Raw genomic sequence first — 16,184 nt, 5'->3', positions numbered from 1 at the left:
CAGGGGACGTGTGACGGGATCCATGCCCGAGTGTTTCCTGAGAAGTAGAAAATGCATGTGACCAGGGCTGCCAAAGCCTGGCCCAGAAAAAGGGATGACAAGAAAAGCAAGGCATGTTTCTCTAAAGAAGACCCAAAGATATAAACCACCACCACCACCACAAAAATCTGTAAAACCTTCTCCAGAGTGTCATATATTTGTATTTTCACCTCCTGCCCTAAAACTTCTCAGAAAGCCTTGCACGTAGTAGTGGATGGTAAGTGTGAAAAAATGAGTGTATCATTAAGGTCCCTGCTCGACCAATTTTATTTTGCAACTCAGCACAGTGCCTGGTACCATAGGAGATGCTCAATGAGTATTTGTGGGATGAAATGCTTGAGGAATCTCAAAGTCTTGCTGTCAACTGACTAAAGCCCTCAAGTCTCCTTGCTTGGTCTACCTGCCTAACAAACCAAGACGAAAAGTTGAAAGGCCTAGAAGACATCTTATCTTCATGTCGAAACCCCTGGTGATGCCATAAGAAACCCTAGACCCGTGGGTCCCAACCTTGGTGTCCCTAAGCTTCTCAAGGGCTAAGAGACAAACAGCTGGCAGTCCAAGGGTGGCTGTCACACTTGAAGTCTCCATGAACTTGGCCTTCTCATCTGACACATCTGCTCCAGGCAACTGTAGCCTCAGAGATCTCCACCTAGGCCGGGTGGTCTCCACTCAGGTGGTAACTCGTTCTTCCATGCTATCCAGAAGCACTGACTGACAGCTATCTCTAATGCTGGTTTGTAACATTCAGGAAATCACATTGCTAATCGTTGCCATTTGTTGGGTGGACAGACTCTTTTCAAAACACACAAAAACGCTTGTCCATCAAACAAATGAAGGGGTTGAGAATTAGGGGGTGAAAAACATTGGGACCTACTACCCTGAGCTTCAAGCCACTGACATCAGATGTCGGTCCCATCTTTGGTTCAGGAGAATCAAATTATGTCATTGTTATTTTTCAGCTCAAGCTAGGAATTTATGATTTGTGGGTACAGGTGTGCTTGTGGGAAATGAAGGAAACTGGAGGAAGGAAGAGAGGGTGTGTATCCCTTGGGACTTTTTTGGTTGCCAACCACCTACTCTGACAACATTATGCGCCCACCACAGGCCTCAGGGCAGTTGGTGTAGCGTGCAAGAAGGGACTAGAGGAGTCTAAACCCTGGGCTTCTTGAAGCCAGAGCCTGTGTCTGATGATTCTTGGAAATCCCAGCACCCACCTCATTCCTGGCACCTCAGAGGCCCTCAGTTAGTGATGTAAGTGAACTGAGCATTCCTCAGAGGGCTCACTTTGGGTGACATGGTATGTGTGGCCCCTTCACTGTGGGCCACTCTCAGCCCTCCCAGGAATTCTTCCCCAGGTACCAGTCATGTGCCAGGCTCTCCCCAAAACCCAGAGCGTTCATCGTGGATAATGTTGGCTTACTGGGGACATACGAGGCTGCGCGTTCTGGAGGCTCTGGCTTAATGACTGTGTAGATTTGCTTACTTAGAATTTTCAGGCTGATTTGACAGATTTTTGAAGTGGGGGTGGAAGAGGTGACAGAGGGAAAGGCCCTGTACTAGTAGCTGACTCTGGTCCAACTTATAACTGGACCAGAGGGAGAAAGAGCCCATCTAAGGAACTGCCTCGCCAAGGACAGTGGACCGAGGCAGAGAGCATCGGAGAGTACCATCCTGCATCCTTCCCTCCTTCCCTTTTTCTCATATATTAAGAGATGCTTGAATAGATGCTCAGTGCCAGAGGCTCTGTGTGGTCATAGGGGGGATACGTAGATGTAGGACAGGTTGTCACTGCTTTTCAGAAGCTCACAGCCTTGCTCTCAAGGCGGCAGGTGTGACCTTGGTTGTTCTGAGATGTGCTGTGGCTGTGGTGTAGATAGAACTTGCCCTGGTGGCTCAGAGGCTAGGGAGCTCCTTTTTAGCTGTTGTCTGGGTGGGTTTCATGGAGAAGGACTTTGAGCTGAGATTTGAAATAGGATGGGACTGTAGTAAGTGGATTCTTCTGGCTGAGATGGAAGAGGGCGTTCTATCATGGCTCAGTGGCTCCAATCATGATGGTCCTATTGGCCGAAAGAAGTAATTGAAGAGGACCAAATTTGGAGGAAATTGTAAAGAAATTAAGAAGTCAGTAGGAACAACTTCCTTCCCTACCTCATATCTGGTTGTCTTCTGCCTAGAGTGTCAGTCATGACCTAGGCCTCAAAAGACAGTTTGTGTGTGCGTTTGTGTGTGTGTGCATACACGCACACATACGCAGAATTGAAATAGCATCCGCTTGGCTACCATTTGTGACAGTCAGAATCCTAACGTTGTAGTAGAGGGTAAAGCGTCTAAGAGTTGAAGACCTAGATTCTAGTCGTGGCTTGTCCCGTTTGCTTTGATTTGGGGAAAATTACTTTGCCTTTGTAACCTGCAGTTATCTACTCTCTAAGTTTGGAATATTCCTTCATGTTTTATAAGGTGATGCAATTCATTGCGCACAAGTACTTTCTGAACAAATAAAAGGTGTTAACTGTGATATTTTCAGGAGGCAGGCACTTTGTTCTATTTCTAAAAAATGCAAGGACAATGGATTTCTGTCCCAGTACTTCTGTCCAAAGTTCTGACCCCCCGGGAGATGGCAGAGCAGGGCTGGGGGTGAGGCTGGCAGAGCTTCCCTCCCCCAGCTTTCCTGGTCATGTATGTTGACGAACAGCTCATGGACAGTGGAACAATTGCATGGAGGTTAAGTCTCGTGCCTTCAAATCAAGCAAAGAGGTTGGCCAGAAAGTGTGAGGGCTCCCATCCTGGGGAGAACGCCTCATGCCCTTTCCCAAACCGCCTGTCTGTTGGCTGTCTATCTCTATCATCCCTCTCTATCTCTCAGCCCAGCTTTGGGTCCCTGGACTGCTGTCCGAATCTGAAGACAGCCCTCTCCGTAGATCTGCCCTCCTCCCCTGCTGCCTGCCCCAGACGTGGAAGTATGAATCTAAGCGGGGGGCATTTTCCCCAGCTCTGAAATAACCTGGGACAGGAAACAGCCGGACCCTCCCAGTGCAACCAGTCCTTGGTGAAGAAAGAGTGCCCTCTAGTGGGCATTGTCTGGAGCTGCTCCGGATCCATGTCACAGCTCAGCCAAGGACAAAACAACCCGCTCGTGGCCCTCCTGCCGAGGATCTCGGAAACTGCCTTTGGGTTCGGTTTGTTTTTCTCCTTGTGTGAAGAAAAATAAAGAAAGAACAGCGGGAGACCAGTTGTGAGAGCAGCTCCGACAGTGCTCTGACAGCCTCCTTATCTTGGGAGGTTCACCAAAGAACCCCAGGGCCAGTGATGGCAGCAAGGTAGACCATGACATCGGGTGCTTTTTAAAGGGCATGTGACAATTTCTATATACATCACTTACCTGTCTTGGCCGGTCTCTTCCATGAGGGGTTAGATTTGTGAGAAGGAAACTCTATTGAAGAATGATTACCGAAAGGGTTAAATATCTTGTTGGGTAACCCTCTGTGGAGAGCAAATCCACCGCAGTTGATTTCATTTTTGGTAGTGGAAATGTACAGATCTGACTATTAAAACCCTGTATGTACTGGCATAAACAGGGGAATTTTCCCTTTAAAACCTGTTTCAGTAAAAGCTGTTGGGTGGGGAGCATAGAGGGGCGAGGGCTAGGGAGGGCGCAGGACACCCATCAGGGGAGCAGGAACCTGATCATATGTGATGGTTGCTGGATTAGGTAACAGCTCCGCTGGTTGAAATTGGATCTTGGAGGGTGAGTGTTAACATCTCTGGTGTCCCGGCGAAAGGTTCATTTGAGACCTGCATGGTGCTACAGAGATAAAAAAGGAGCTTTTAAATAATCATTTTGTCTCCTACTTGCCAGAGTGCCGGCTTCAAGCAGTAAATGGGTAGCATCACTCTGCTTAGACATATCGGCCTTTTCGTTTATTTAATGTTGGTGGGATTTTTTTTTTTTTTAACTCCCTGGCCGAACAGTTTCTCATACCAGTGAAGCTCAATACCCATTTTTTTTTTTTTTTTTGCGGTACGCGGGCCTCTCACTGTTGTGGCCTCTCCCGTTGCAGAGCACAGGCTCCGGACGCGCAGGCTCAGCGGCCATGGCTCACGGGCCCAGCCGCTCCGCGGCATGTGGGATCTTCCCGGACCGGGGCACGAACCCGTGTCCCCTGCATCGGCAGGCGGACTCTCAACCGCTGCGCCGCCAGGGAAGCCCCAACACCCATTTTTATAGTGGTACGGATGCTGCTCCTTCTGGGCAGAAACCTGTAGATGCAGTGTTGTTTATTGGTCCATCCGGGCCTCTGCCCAGCACACATACACAGTCCAAGACCCTCAGAACCAGAATCTTCCATGTAAAATAGTGGAAGAGGAAAGTGTTCTTTTGTTTATATTGTGTGTGTGTGTGTGTGTGTGTGTGGATAGTTATGGTGGTGGTTCTGACACATACTCTGAAATTTCTATTTTCACAATCATTTGAGTATAGTTTAAAGGGTGTAATTTGGAGAAGACTGTTGGGTTTTTTCTTTTTCCACATTTTTCTGTTCCTTTATTTTCTTCAGATCTCTGGTTTGGGGCCAATTTATGTGTCCTGAACTCTGAATATAAATGCAAGCACCATTGATGTTATGGTACATTGTATTTCTAGCATACCAATTTCTTCTTGGCCACATTTAGAAATCAATTATATTAAATCTCAGTGAATCCAAATTTCTTTTTGAAGGGTATTTGTTTACAGGAGTCATCAAATTATATAAAAGCTAAGCGAAATGATAACACTCTTACTCTGCGTGTGTGTGTTTTTTTCCCCCAACTAAATGTATCTTTCGTACCTGAGGGGGGAAAAAATAAGAGTCAGTATAGATTACGGCTTCACCCTCTGTGCTAGTCCTGGAACTTCTTTGGTGGGTAGGGGGTTAACGCTGTATCCTTTCAGTGTCCTTGGCCAGCTTTAGCAACTTGCTCTCTTATTTCATTTAAAACCAGTTAGATTTCAAGACCAAGAAAAATATTAATTAGGTAGGTGTACAGAGTTTGTGTGGACGTTTCGTGCTTCCCGTTGATTGTTTAAACGAAAAAGTGGGGCATGGGCGTGGGTGCAACTGAGAGAGGCTGGAAAGAGAAAATATTCTCAGAGGTAAATATTGGGCACATGGGAAATACTAGTAGGAACATGCCCACCTAGTCACCTACCTGGTGCCTGGAGGAACTAGTGCCAGCACTTTGGTCTGTGCATGCCTGTCTCTTTGCCTCTCTTTCTCCTCTCATAACGAATTGAACTTTGCTAGAGGAGCAAGCTAACGGGGTGAGCAGGTCAGTCTGAGGCACAGGTGCTGTCTGACGATGCTCATCACCACCTCAGGTAACGCAGTGTTTAGGTAGCCCTAGGAAAGTGCGTCTTCACCATTAAGATGACATGATTATTTTTTGCTTTGCTACCATCGTTGCGACCAGAAACCATCACAAGATCTGTCCGTGCTGGATCTGTCAGGAAGGATTGTTATAGAGTGATGAGGAAGAAGCACTTGGAGGCATCACTGCCCGGCTCCGGAGTTAACCAGCCTCAGCATCTTGGGGAGATTTCCCGTCAGCCAAAGTTTGCAGCCTCTTCTGGGATACGCTGGCCATATTAGTGTCAGGTTTTGCCTCAGCACCAGTTTTTTAATGATGAAGCAAAAGTGCAACAATTACAGAATGGCTCAGAGTTGATCTTCTTTTTCTTTTTTCATTTGTAAATGGCCCATCGATATTTGTCGTTGGTAAAGTAATGAAAATTCATTCAATAAAATTCACTGGGGAAACATCCATAAACCCCACGGAAATGCCCTCACCTGGAAGAATTCACTGGGCTGTACAGGCCAGGAAGGAAGGGTTCCTGGGCTCTAAGCCCAGCTCCTTGCGGGGTCACATTCTTTTCCCCACCTTTAGGGACTGGTATTCAGGAAATGGTTACTGCATTCATTTCCTTTCTTAAGGAAACCTTTGTTAGTGATATGTTCTTCTGAGGACTTTGTAGATCTGAGTAAATAAATTCAAGGAACTGAATAACATGACTAAATCTTTATTATTCTAAGATCAAAGGGACAGTTTCCCATTACAAAAAAAGGATGTCATTGGAAAAAGGTCCACAAAATAAACCTCCAGGATCCCCTAACCTGTGCCATTAACAATGTAGCAATTTTCTTTTAGTGCAGCAGAATATTAAAAATTCAGATGCAAGAGGAGAACCTGGGTCCTGAAGTGTGGCTTGTTGGGCGTCAGGGAGGACTTCCTTCTTTCCTCCCCAGCTAACTGCCTTCCCCACGTCCTCCTTTCCCTCCTCCCGTCCTTCCTTACTTCATGGGGTGTGGGGGGCACGTGTCCCTACCCCGTGCCTTTAATCCTCGTGTTCCTAACCGCCAGCCCTGGTCCACATGACTTGACCTTCCACTTGACTGTCTCCTGTTTCATGAAAGCAAAGCTGCTGTTTTCCTTTTAGCACAGGAATCGGGCTTTCCTTTGAAACAGCTTCCAAGGTTGCTTCTTGTCATGCCTGTTAGAAGCCAGGAGCATGTGGACACAGCCAGCAGTTATGCTGGTATTATACGTGATGAAATGCCCTGAATGTCTACATGTCCCCTCGGATTGAGCTCAGATCCACCTTCCCTGTCACAACCCCGTGGGGCTGCCTTGCTAGGCTCAGGAGACAACTGCACCTGGCACCGTCCCCGTGGTGCTCACCAGATGCATCCCGGCTGGAAACAGCTCTGGGCTCTCTGGCTGCACCAGTGTTCACATACCCACCAGGCTGCGTAGACCCTGCCATCTCCGTCCCCAAGATGTGAACCCGCATGGGACGCCTCCTCCTCTGTCTTTAATCGTGTTCCTCCTTTCCTACTCTCAGTTTGCTTTTAATTGGAAATTCTTTTCGTGTTCGCTCTCAACAAAGACTTGGCTGCTGACAAGTAAACTGGGCTCAGATGAGTGATTTACTTTATGGCAGGTTGTATGAAGGTAGTAAAAAGAGACTGCCTAGCTCTTCTGCTGATTTACTAAATCGCTTGATCTCTTTCAGTCCAAATCACCCCCTCATCCCCCGCAAATGGTCATGGTGTTTTAATAAAAAGCAGAGCCTCTAACAGAGCTGAGCCTTCTCCATCCTATCAGAATACTGGCTTCTCTGAATCCCCGAGACAGCTTGTTAAAAGGACCTCACCCTTGTTTGTACCAGGATGGAGTTCTTATCACCTGGAACAGATTGATCTCAATGTGGGGAGATGGAAATCCTTAGTCCAGGGGAGAGGTTTAACACTTCCCTCCAAATTAACTGGATTTGCCTGGCTTAGATCATTTGGGAGATGAAAATTTAGGCTGATCGAATATTACAAAGTCAATGAGTATAAAACCACAACGTCACAGAAATCTAAAATTAGAAATGAAGAAGGAAATGCTTTTCCTTGAATTAAAATTTGGCAGTTTGGGGATGAAAGTGAAAACTATATTGCTATCATTAATTTTTTTGTAGATTTGAAATTTCTTTCACTGGTAAAATATGCATAACCTAAAACTTATCATTATAACTGTTTTTGAGTGGACAGTCCGGTGGCATTAAGTACATTCGCATTGTTGTGCAGCCGTCACCACCATCCATCTCCAGAACTTTTTCATCTTCCCAAGATGAAACTCTGTACCGGTTAATCACGAACTCCTTATCTCCCTCCCTCCCGGCAGCCCGTGGTACCCACTGGTCTACTTTCTGCCTCCATCAATTGGACTATGCTAGGTACCTCATAGGATGGGATATAATTAACTTGGGGAACGAAGCAAATCTGTCCTTGCATTTTCTCCTCCTCCAATCCCTCTCTTTTTCCAACCCATTGCTCAGATGCCATATTGCAAGTAATTTGAGACTTAGCCAAACGATACATTGGGAGTTTTTTGTTGTTGTTATTAACCTTTGCTTCGTTGGGTTACTCTTAACACCTCCCCACTCTTTTGGGTCTTCCCGCAGTTTTGAGTATCCGGGGAGCGCAGGAAGAAGAGCCAACAGACCCCCAGCTGATGCGACTGGACAACATGCTGCTGGCGGAGGGGGTGGCCGGGCCAGAGAAGGGTGGCGGCTCGGCCGCGGCGGCTGCGGCGGCGGCAGCTTCTGGAGGCGCCGGTTCCGACAATTCGGTGGAGCATTCTGATTACAGAGCCAAACTCTCACAGATCAGACAAATCTACCACACGGAGCTGGAGAAATACGAGCAGGTAACCACAGCCCTGTGGGGTCTGGGCCCCCCCAGCCCTTCACGAAAAGGGCAGAGGCATCAGGTAACTCAGGGCTGTGGGCGCCGAGGCGGGCAGCCTTTCCTGGAGACTGACATCTGGGGTCCAGCATCTCCGGCCTCACCCCAGAGCCACTTGCTGAACCTGAGCCCACCGAGTCCTTGGTGTCCACTGTTGAAAACCCGGGCAAACTAGAGATAAAGCCATTAAAAAAAAGTCGAAGTTGTAAATGATGATTTCAGAAAACATCCATAGTCAATATAAGGAAAACTCAGTTCCTGGAGCTCTGGAGTGTTTCCCTGTGCGCATGCAGCCCCGGGGCTCTCAGGGTCACGAGCAGAGGGTCATGGTGCTCATGGAATCCTACGGGAACGGACACTAAAGTCCCTCGCTCTACCTAGATTCAGTTCAAATGGGAGTCAAACATGTTCTGCTTTTTATATATGGTGTGCAATACGAGACACACCTCCCGCTAGAAGAAGAGTAGAGGGTCTCAGGGGACCCCTGGAGTCAGACAAAGTTGAATTCCAGTCCTAACACTCCACTAAATGGTCTCTGGGATCCAGTGGTCCACATACTATACCCTAAAAGCTGGGGGTTTTTGGCAAAGAGCTGTGGATTTGGAGTCTAGGATATCAAAGAGCCATAAAAATCATATGAAGGAAAGGCTAAGAAAGGCTTTAAGTCATAGAACAGTATATAAATGTTGTACGGTATTCTAATTATAATAGCGCCCCTCTCTACTAGAGGACCCCCACACACACATACACACACATGTGAATTTTTTTAAATTTATTTATTTATTAATTTATTTAATTTTTGGCTGCATTGGGTCTTTGTTGCTGCGCGTGGGCTTTCTCTAGTTGAGGCAAGCGGGGGCTACTCTTCGTTGCGGTGCGTGGGCTTCTCATTGCGGTGCCTTCTCGTTGCGGAGCAGGGGCTCTAGGCGCGTGGGCTTCAGTAGTTGTGGCACGTGGGCTCAGTAGTTGTGGCTCACGAGCTCTAGAGCACAGGCTCAGTAGCTGTGGCGCAAGGGCTTAGTTGCTCTGCGGCATGTGGGATCTTCCCGGACCAGGGCTTGAACCCGTGTCCCCTGCATTGGCCGGCAGATTCCTAACCACTGCGCCACCGGGGAAGACCCCACATGTGAATTTAAATATCAATATTGTGTCCTCTGGTCAGTATGAGCAATACTACTTTATTAGGAGTCCCTTAACGTCAGGCTGTCCTCCCATTATTTATAGATATATTTGTTGTCATCTCTTTGGATGTGACATTGTCCTGAAGTTCTAAGTTAACTTACTGCCATTGAATTGTTAGGTTTATGGCTTTCTTTTCTTTTTTAAGGGTCACAGAAGAAAGCGGAGAAAAAGCAAAAAGTGGAAGACCCTGTACTGTCCACTTATGACTGTCTAGGTAGAAGGCAAATGCAAACTTAATAGAAAATTTAAATTTTAAAATAGAAATAGGCATTTTAAAATTTAAAGTGAAGAAAGTTTCATTATTGCACTCCTATCTACCTTTGAAATGGATTTCTACAAAGTCCCTTCTTTTGTGAGGGAAAACGGTGTGAAGCTGGAAGCCAAGCGTGGTGAATTTCAGCCATCAGACAGGTGTAGGGAGGGTTCAAGGGGAGGAAAATAAAAGCAATCTTGTGGTAAGAACCTGTGGATCATCACCCTCCACCTTCCTGGGAAAGAACAAACATTCTTAACACGGTGTAGGCTCATGTAGACATTTCCTCAGTTCCCAGGAGAGGCTGAGCTCAGGTAAGCTGGCTGATCTATGACAGCTTCCCCACCTGGGCCATCATGTTAGGGTTCAGAGTCTGCCCCAACTAATGGGATAACTTGGGAAGACACATGGGGACGTTTGCTGACAAGGTCCCTAGCTGGCCTCTTGGGTTCTTCCTAGTCTGTGCTTTCCCTATTTTACCTTCACTGCTAAGCTTGGCCTCTGGCATAACAAACTATCTTGACCTAGTATCCAGGTTAACTCATGCCAAACTCCAGGGGTACACGACGAGTGTGGCTTCCTCCCTAAACCCATAACTGGCATGGATGTTAGGCTGGATGGCGTTTAAAACTGGCTTTCTTCTTAGCTCAGGTTGCCAGCAACATAGACGAATGGACTCTTTCCTTGATTTAAGCCCCCCCTTGTCTCACTCTTCCATCCTCATCCAAAATGACTAAAGCACTTCTGTCAACTTAACTGCACTTGTTCCTCAAGGTAATTTTAAGGCTGGGTCCTCCAGACAGGTACTGTCATCATCTTCATTTCGATACAGCTGAGGAACTGGAGGTCAAAGAGGTTAGGTGATGTATCTGGGTCACACATCCAAAGGAGGGACAGAGTTGGCCCTGGAAGCCAGATTTTGACCCTTAGCCCAAGGGCTCTTATTGGAACAATACCCAGCCAGCAGCACTTAATATGGAACAAGTGTGGACGTCTGTAGACAATGAAGTAACCGGCTTGACCTCTCTGTTACTTTCATGGACTAGATTGATGCTCTCTAAGAGAGGCTAGTGATAAAAAAAAACTATTCTTCTTCAGAAACTTCTCACAGATATCTACCTATTCTAAATAATAATCATGCTGGAAATTGGGAGCTTAAGGAAAAGCTCCATCAGTACAGAGCAAATTAGGTAAATGTAGTAGCAGTCTGTATTTGTTATTCTTCAAAAACACTAAAAAATCATTTCCTTATTTCTTTGGGCATTTTCTGGGTAAGAACTGAATACTGTTTAACATACTCTATGTGCTTAATAATTTATTAACATTAGTTGTATTGTTAATCATAGTAAACAGCAGATTATAAGGAAATTATGCCACTAACCTTCTAGCTAGTATGTCTGAGAGACAGATCTTCTTCATTGTTTTCTGTAAGCATTCCTTGCGGGAGCTTCCTTAAAAATAGGAAAAATGTCAGTCTCTGTTTTAGTAGTACCTAGATGGTTACCAAACTGACTATTTAAGAGTTGGTTCTGTTGTTTTGGTTTGTTTTGTTTTGATTTTAGTTTGGTGATGGTAGATAACCAGAGGATCAATTAGCTTTCCAGTAAGTAGCTACCATAACCCTACTCACCCATCCCCCACCTCCCCCCCCAAAAAAAACCCAACATGAGTCAGCCATTGTTTCACCCTGAGGTTATTAGATAAAGAAGGCTTCTAGAGACTTTCATTCAAAAGAAAAGAAGGAAATTGTTTTCTTCATTAAAAGGGGCTGGTAAAACACTTTTTCAGCAGATCATGTTGGAAGCGAATATTCTAATAGATAAAACCGTGATATCCAGAAACCTGAATTTTGTTCCAAGTGCTATTCTAAGAAACGATACTCTTGTCGTTTTGCAGAGTTCTTCACTTTTCAGTTTTGGTAAATAATGCTGCCAGGGCATTGACAAGGCTGTCTCTAAGGCCGAACCCAGGTGGGTCAGGTCCCCTCACAGCCAAGAAAGTCTTAAAATCCCAGTCACATTCGTTGCTGAAATTGGCAGCCGAATCCAGTTTGAAGCAGTAAGCGAAGAAGGTGGGCTGAAGAGAAGTGCAGGAAGGAGGCTTCAAGTCTAGGATTAAATTGCTTAAACTCAAGCAGGATTTTCTAAGAGAGCTTCTCTTGGGTAGGCTGCTCCCAAAAGGGCCTTTGCCCTAGAACTTGGGATGTCTCCTTTCAGAAAGCGTCCGCTTTCTGGGGGCAGCTGGAGGGATAGCTCCAGGAGGTGTACCATCTTTCGGACAGTCTGCAGCAGAGTCTCCTCTGTCACAGAAACCTTCAGCCGGCGAGGGTCCTATTTAATGAACGATTGCCATCCCCACGCTTCCCAATTCCATCAGGAGCGCCTGGCTACATGGGAGCAGCACAGCCTGTGAAGGTGCCGAGCTTGGGGGAACTGAGGAGGAGACGTGGGTAGTTCAGGTCCTGGAAAAATCTGGATCACTGTGTTCTGTCTGTCTAAAATGGACTTGGAACTCCTCTGCACTGTCTGTTGCGTGTTCCCGAGCAGCTGTTGAGCAGCTGTCTTGCTGCACCTCAGCAGTGGGTGAAAAGACTCCACTGTCTGTTTGGGGCAGAGCAGAGAGGGGCCCGGGATCCAATGCCCTAAATAAGCACCAGGTATTGTGAGTATTTTTATTCACCGTAATGAAGCACATCATGATTAGCCGAGCACTGTGGCTCCCCAGCAGAGAGCAAGTGCACTTGACAATACCTCCTTCACATCCAGTCCCTCCTCCCTGTGAGCCCCCATTGGGGGGGGAGGCTGCAGCCCAGCGGGGGATGAAGCGTTTCTCCGGAAAGCCACTTAGGATGCCTGCCGTGTGCCTCCCCCCACCACGCCCCACCCCGATTTCTTATAGACTTGCCGCCAACTCGCTGCCAGGTTTTATCTCCCTCCCTTGTTGAGGTTGGGGAGAGATGAAGCTTATACTAAGATCTTGTGTTTAGGTAGCAGTTTTCTTAGTAAGAGCAAACTGCTATTGGACCTGATCTTCTGTGGATTCTGTCTGCAGCATATGCCTGCAGCCTAGAAAGAAGGTATTTGTGACCCCCTTTAGTTTTACCACGGGGCGAGAGGTTTGCCCAATCGTGATCCTGTGCTGGGTTTCTTAGTTCTCTGTACTTTGAAGCGATGATAATGACACAATTTATGTGGCCAGACACAAAGAGAGTAACTCATGTAGTCCTTACCACACCCTTTGAGGTACTGTCATCCCCATTTCACGAATAGGGAAGACGAGATACAGGGATCTTACGTAACTAACCGAGGCCCCAGAGCGAAGTGAGTGCCGGCGCAGGATCTGAACGCAGGCAGTCTGTGCTCTTAGCCCACTGCTGCGTTCACGGGAGTGATTTACTCCATCTGCAGGCCACTGCACTAGAGCATGGGCACTGCTAGCCTTGCTGAAGGGTCAGGAATGATTCAATCCACTCTCGGACAAATAAAACGAAGTACTGAGTAGTGAAAGGATTTACCCTCATACTCACGGAGGCAGGTCAAAGCCCAGGCCTCCCAGCCCCCAGTGCAGACACAGCCCAGTGGATGCGTCTGCCTTTGTATCTTTGGCCAGCCGACCTCGAAGGATTTCTTGGAGAAATGAACTGTAAATATGTTATTGTTACTGCATAATTGACAGCTAGGAAGGGCTTGGTGCTGTAAAAAACGAGGGCAATGCAGTGTTAGCCTCAATGGGCGTGTTGCCACTGTTAATATTAAGTTGAACCCTTTGAGTCCTTAGTTCTTCAAGTCTCACAGCATCAAGTTGCCCTTTTTTGTGAACAGTCTTATACAGTTTTAGAACATTACTGTGAGTTAACCTGTGAGTAGATATTTTATTGAATGTTCACTAATAAAACCCGACTACCGAGATGATAAGTAATGGTAACTAAGAGAAAGGGCAGTGGTGCTCTGAGGAGCAGATTCAGGGTCTGGGAAAGAAGAGACACCCTGGCCTGGATGAGGATGTGTTCAGGTCCTGCCTCAGCTGCTGTTTTTTGCTGTGGGCCCTTCATCTCTTGGAGCCACAGTTTTCCCAACTGTAAAATAAGGAGGCGGGAAAAATGATCTCCAGTTTCACTTCCAGAGCTGAGAGTATGTTGGTCTCTAACCTGAGAGTTTTCCTTTCTGCAGGGATAACTCCTGAATCCTCTAATTCATATTTGGATGCTGTTTTTTTTTTTTAACCTATTCCCTTTGTGTTATAGACATAGCAGATCTTCGGAAGACCGGCATAGGAGGGAGTCCTTACGATAAAAGTAGAAGTAGAAATAGATGGATGAGAAATCTCCCAGAAGAGTTATCAGAGCTTTTAAGTCCATGATTCCACTCTTCGGGCTGTTTATGCTGAATTGAATATTTGGAAGCTTTAACATATCAGAGATAAGGGCAAGACAGAAAGTTCATGCTATATGTGGCCCCAAACTCTCTTTGACTGTTAACATTAGGGTGAAGGGTTGTGAAGTGTGTTTTATACTAGTGTCCGTGTTCTCATCTTTCATAGTAGTAAAATCATGAAAAATAATTGATTTTGAAAAATACTTAAGAATTTTCTTTTCCCTTTAAAAAAATCCACAGCATGGCCAAAAATTATAATCAAATGGGTGGAAAGGGATTTCCAGGCGTCATTTATTTTTTCCGATTTGACAGAATGCCACAAACTAGCCCACTTTCCTTACCTGCACACGTCTCTAGCAAAAGACCTACACAGCCTCACGTCGAGTGTGCTGAGGCTTGGACCCTCCCCACACCCCACGTGTGTCATCCTGCCGTTCCAGGCCTGTAATGAGTTCACCACCCATGTGATGAATCTCCTGCGAGAGCAAAGCCGGACCAGGCCCATCTCCCCGAAGGAGATCGAACGGATGGTCAGTATCATCCACCGCAAGTTCAGCTCCATCCAGATGCAGCTGAAGCAAAGCACATGTGAGGCCGTCATGATCCTGCGTTCCCGGTTTCTGGATGCGCGGTGAGTCCCCAGCAGGGGTCTGTCCTTGGGGAGAACCCACTGATCCAGGGTTGGAATCCACGGCTGGCCCTCTCCAAAGACTCCGTTGTCATCATGTTCAAGGCTAAGCCAAGTGGTAGCCTGAGAAATGTTCTTAGTCAGGGAAAGGAGTGCAGGGAGGGTGGATGGCCATTGCTCTTATACGGCTCCAGGAAAACGTGTCATGGGCGGGGGTATTTTTTATGGCCGCTGCTTACTCACCCGTCATGAGAAGCAAGGATGACTTAGCTACAGGGACAGAAAAAGCAGGACTTTTTGTTTTCATACCGCTAGGTGTCTCTTTCACAGGAATAGTTTGTAACTATGGGCCCATACAGGTCTTGCTAGATAGTGCAATGACCTATTTTCTCCCAGAAAGTTCTGATTGAGAGCTGGGAATCTTTGCCACAGTATATGTAGGCAGAGAGGGCACCCAGTTCGAGTCAACAAATATTTATAACTAGATTACCATGTGTCCTACTCTGGGCTGAGTTTTAGGGGCACAGAGATGAAAAGATGAAGAAGACATGGTCCCTTGGGCGTAGAGGGGCAAGGGACTGGTCTGATATGGGCCAGATTTTCAATCAAGATTTGATGTTTTCTACCTGACGTTAACTTGTGACCTAATTTGTGAGGTCAAAGAATTCAGTTGAAATCACGGATAGAAAGGTCCTTTACGACAAAAACTGAGACTATAGAACAAATAATCAGTCCTTGGTCCTCCTACCCTCTAGACCAATGGATTTGTACAAATCCCTTTGATTTCTTTGGCTTCTGTTATCCAGCCTGTAAAATGGCGATATCATATCTTTCATCTACTCTAGGGGAGTGTGTTGATAATTGATCTAATAAATAAGTTTTCAGAGTGTGGATATCCTTTGTGATCTACAGTTCATCTTAAATTAGCCATCTTCTATCAATGCAGATTTCATCATTCATTGTTTCAATTCCTGAATATAATCCCAACATATGATTTTTATTATTGAAACATTAGGTATGTCAGGGTCATATACCCTTTAATAATCTGTAGTTTTGTTCCTTTTCATTCAGACACCCAAATGCTCTGCTTTTTAAATTTTTTCACCCCGGAAATCATGTAGTATTCAGCTCTCTTACCTTTTCTCTCTCTTCACAAGTGTGGTCTTTACAGTTCACAGACCTCTTTAAAACTCCCTGGCACCTCCTAAACTCCCTTTTATTCATTGTGTTTTGGATCACGTGGAATATGAAATAAGAACGCCAGCTAGCAAACTGGATCTCTGGGCTAATAGAATTCCATAGAGTTAGTCAAGAGAAAGTACAAATGAAGAGAGCTGTTCCCAGCAGAGCATGGTGATGAGTGGGGGAATGCACAGGCCCTCCGAAGCAGGACCCCCCCCACCGCCACCGCCGTGCATCGCCCTCGCCCCGTGGCCTGCTGCCAG

General features: G+C 46.3%; 1 protein-coding gene across 4 annotated transcripts in view; it reads left to right on the top strand.

Annotated features, from left to right (window-relative positions):
• PBX1 (PBX homeobox 1) overlaps positions 1–16,184 on the top strand; it is a 282,525-nt gene that overhangs the window by 217,261 nt on the left and 49,080 nt on the right. For all 4 annotated transcript variants that reach the window (XM_060134242.1, XM_060134251.1, XM_060134267.1 and 1 more), the window contains 2 exons: positions 8,021–8,265; positions 14,552–14,742. In XM_060134242.1, coding sequence (XP_059990225.1) covers positions 8,021–8,265; positions 14,552–14,742 — 436 coding nt within the window. The remainder of the gene's footprint in view (positions 1–8,020; positions 8,266–14,551; positions 14,743–16,184) is intronic.

The sequence above is a fragment of the Lagenorhynchus albirostris genome, chromosome 2 (genome assembly GCF_949774975.1).
Source record: "Lagenorhynchus albirostris chromosome 2, mLagAlb1.1, whole genome shotgun sequence".
NCBI classification, from domain to species: domain Eukaryota; kingdom Metazoa; phylum Chordata; class Mammalia; order Artiodactyla; family Delphinidae; genus Lagenorhynchus; species Lagenorhynchus albirostris.
Note: the sequence above shows the minus strand (reverse complement) of the source record. Positions and strands in the feature narration are given on the sequence as shown.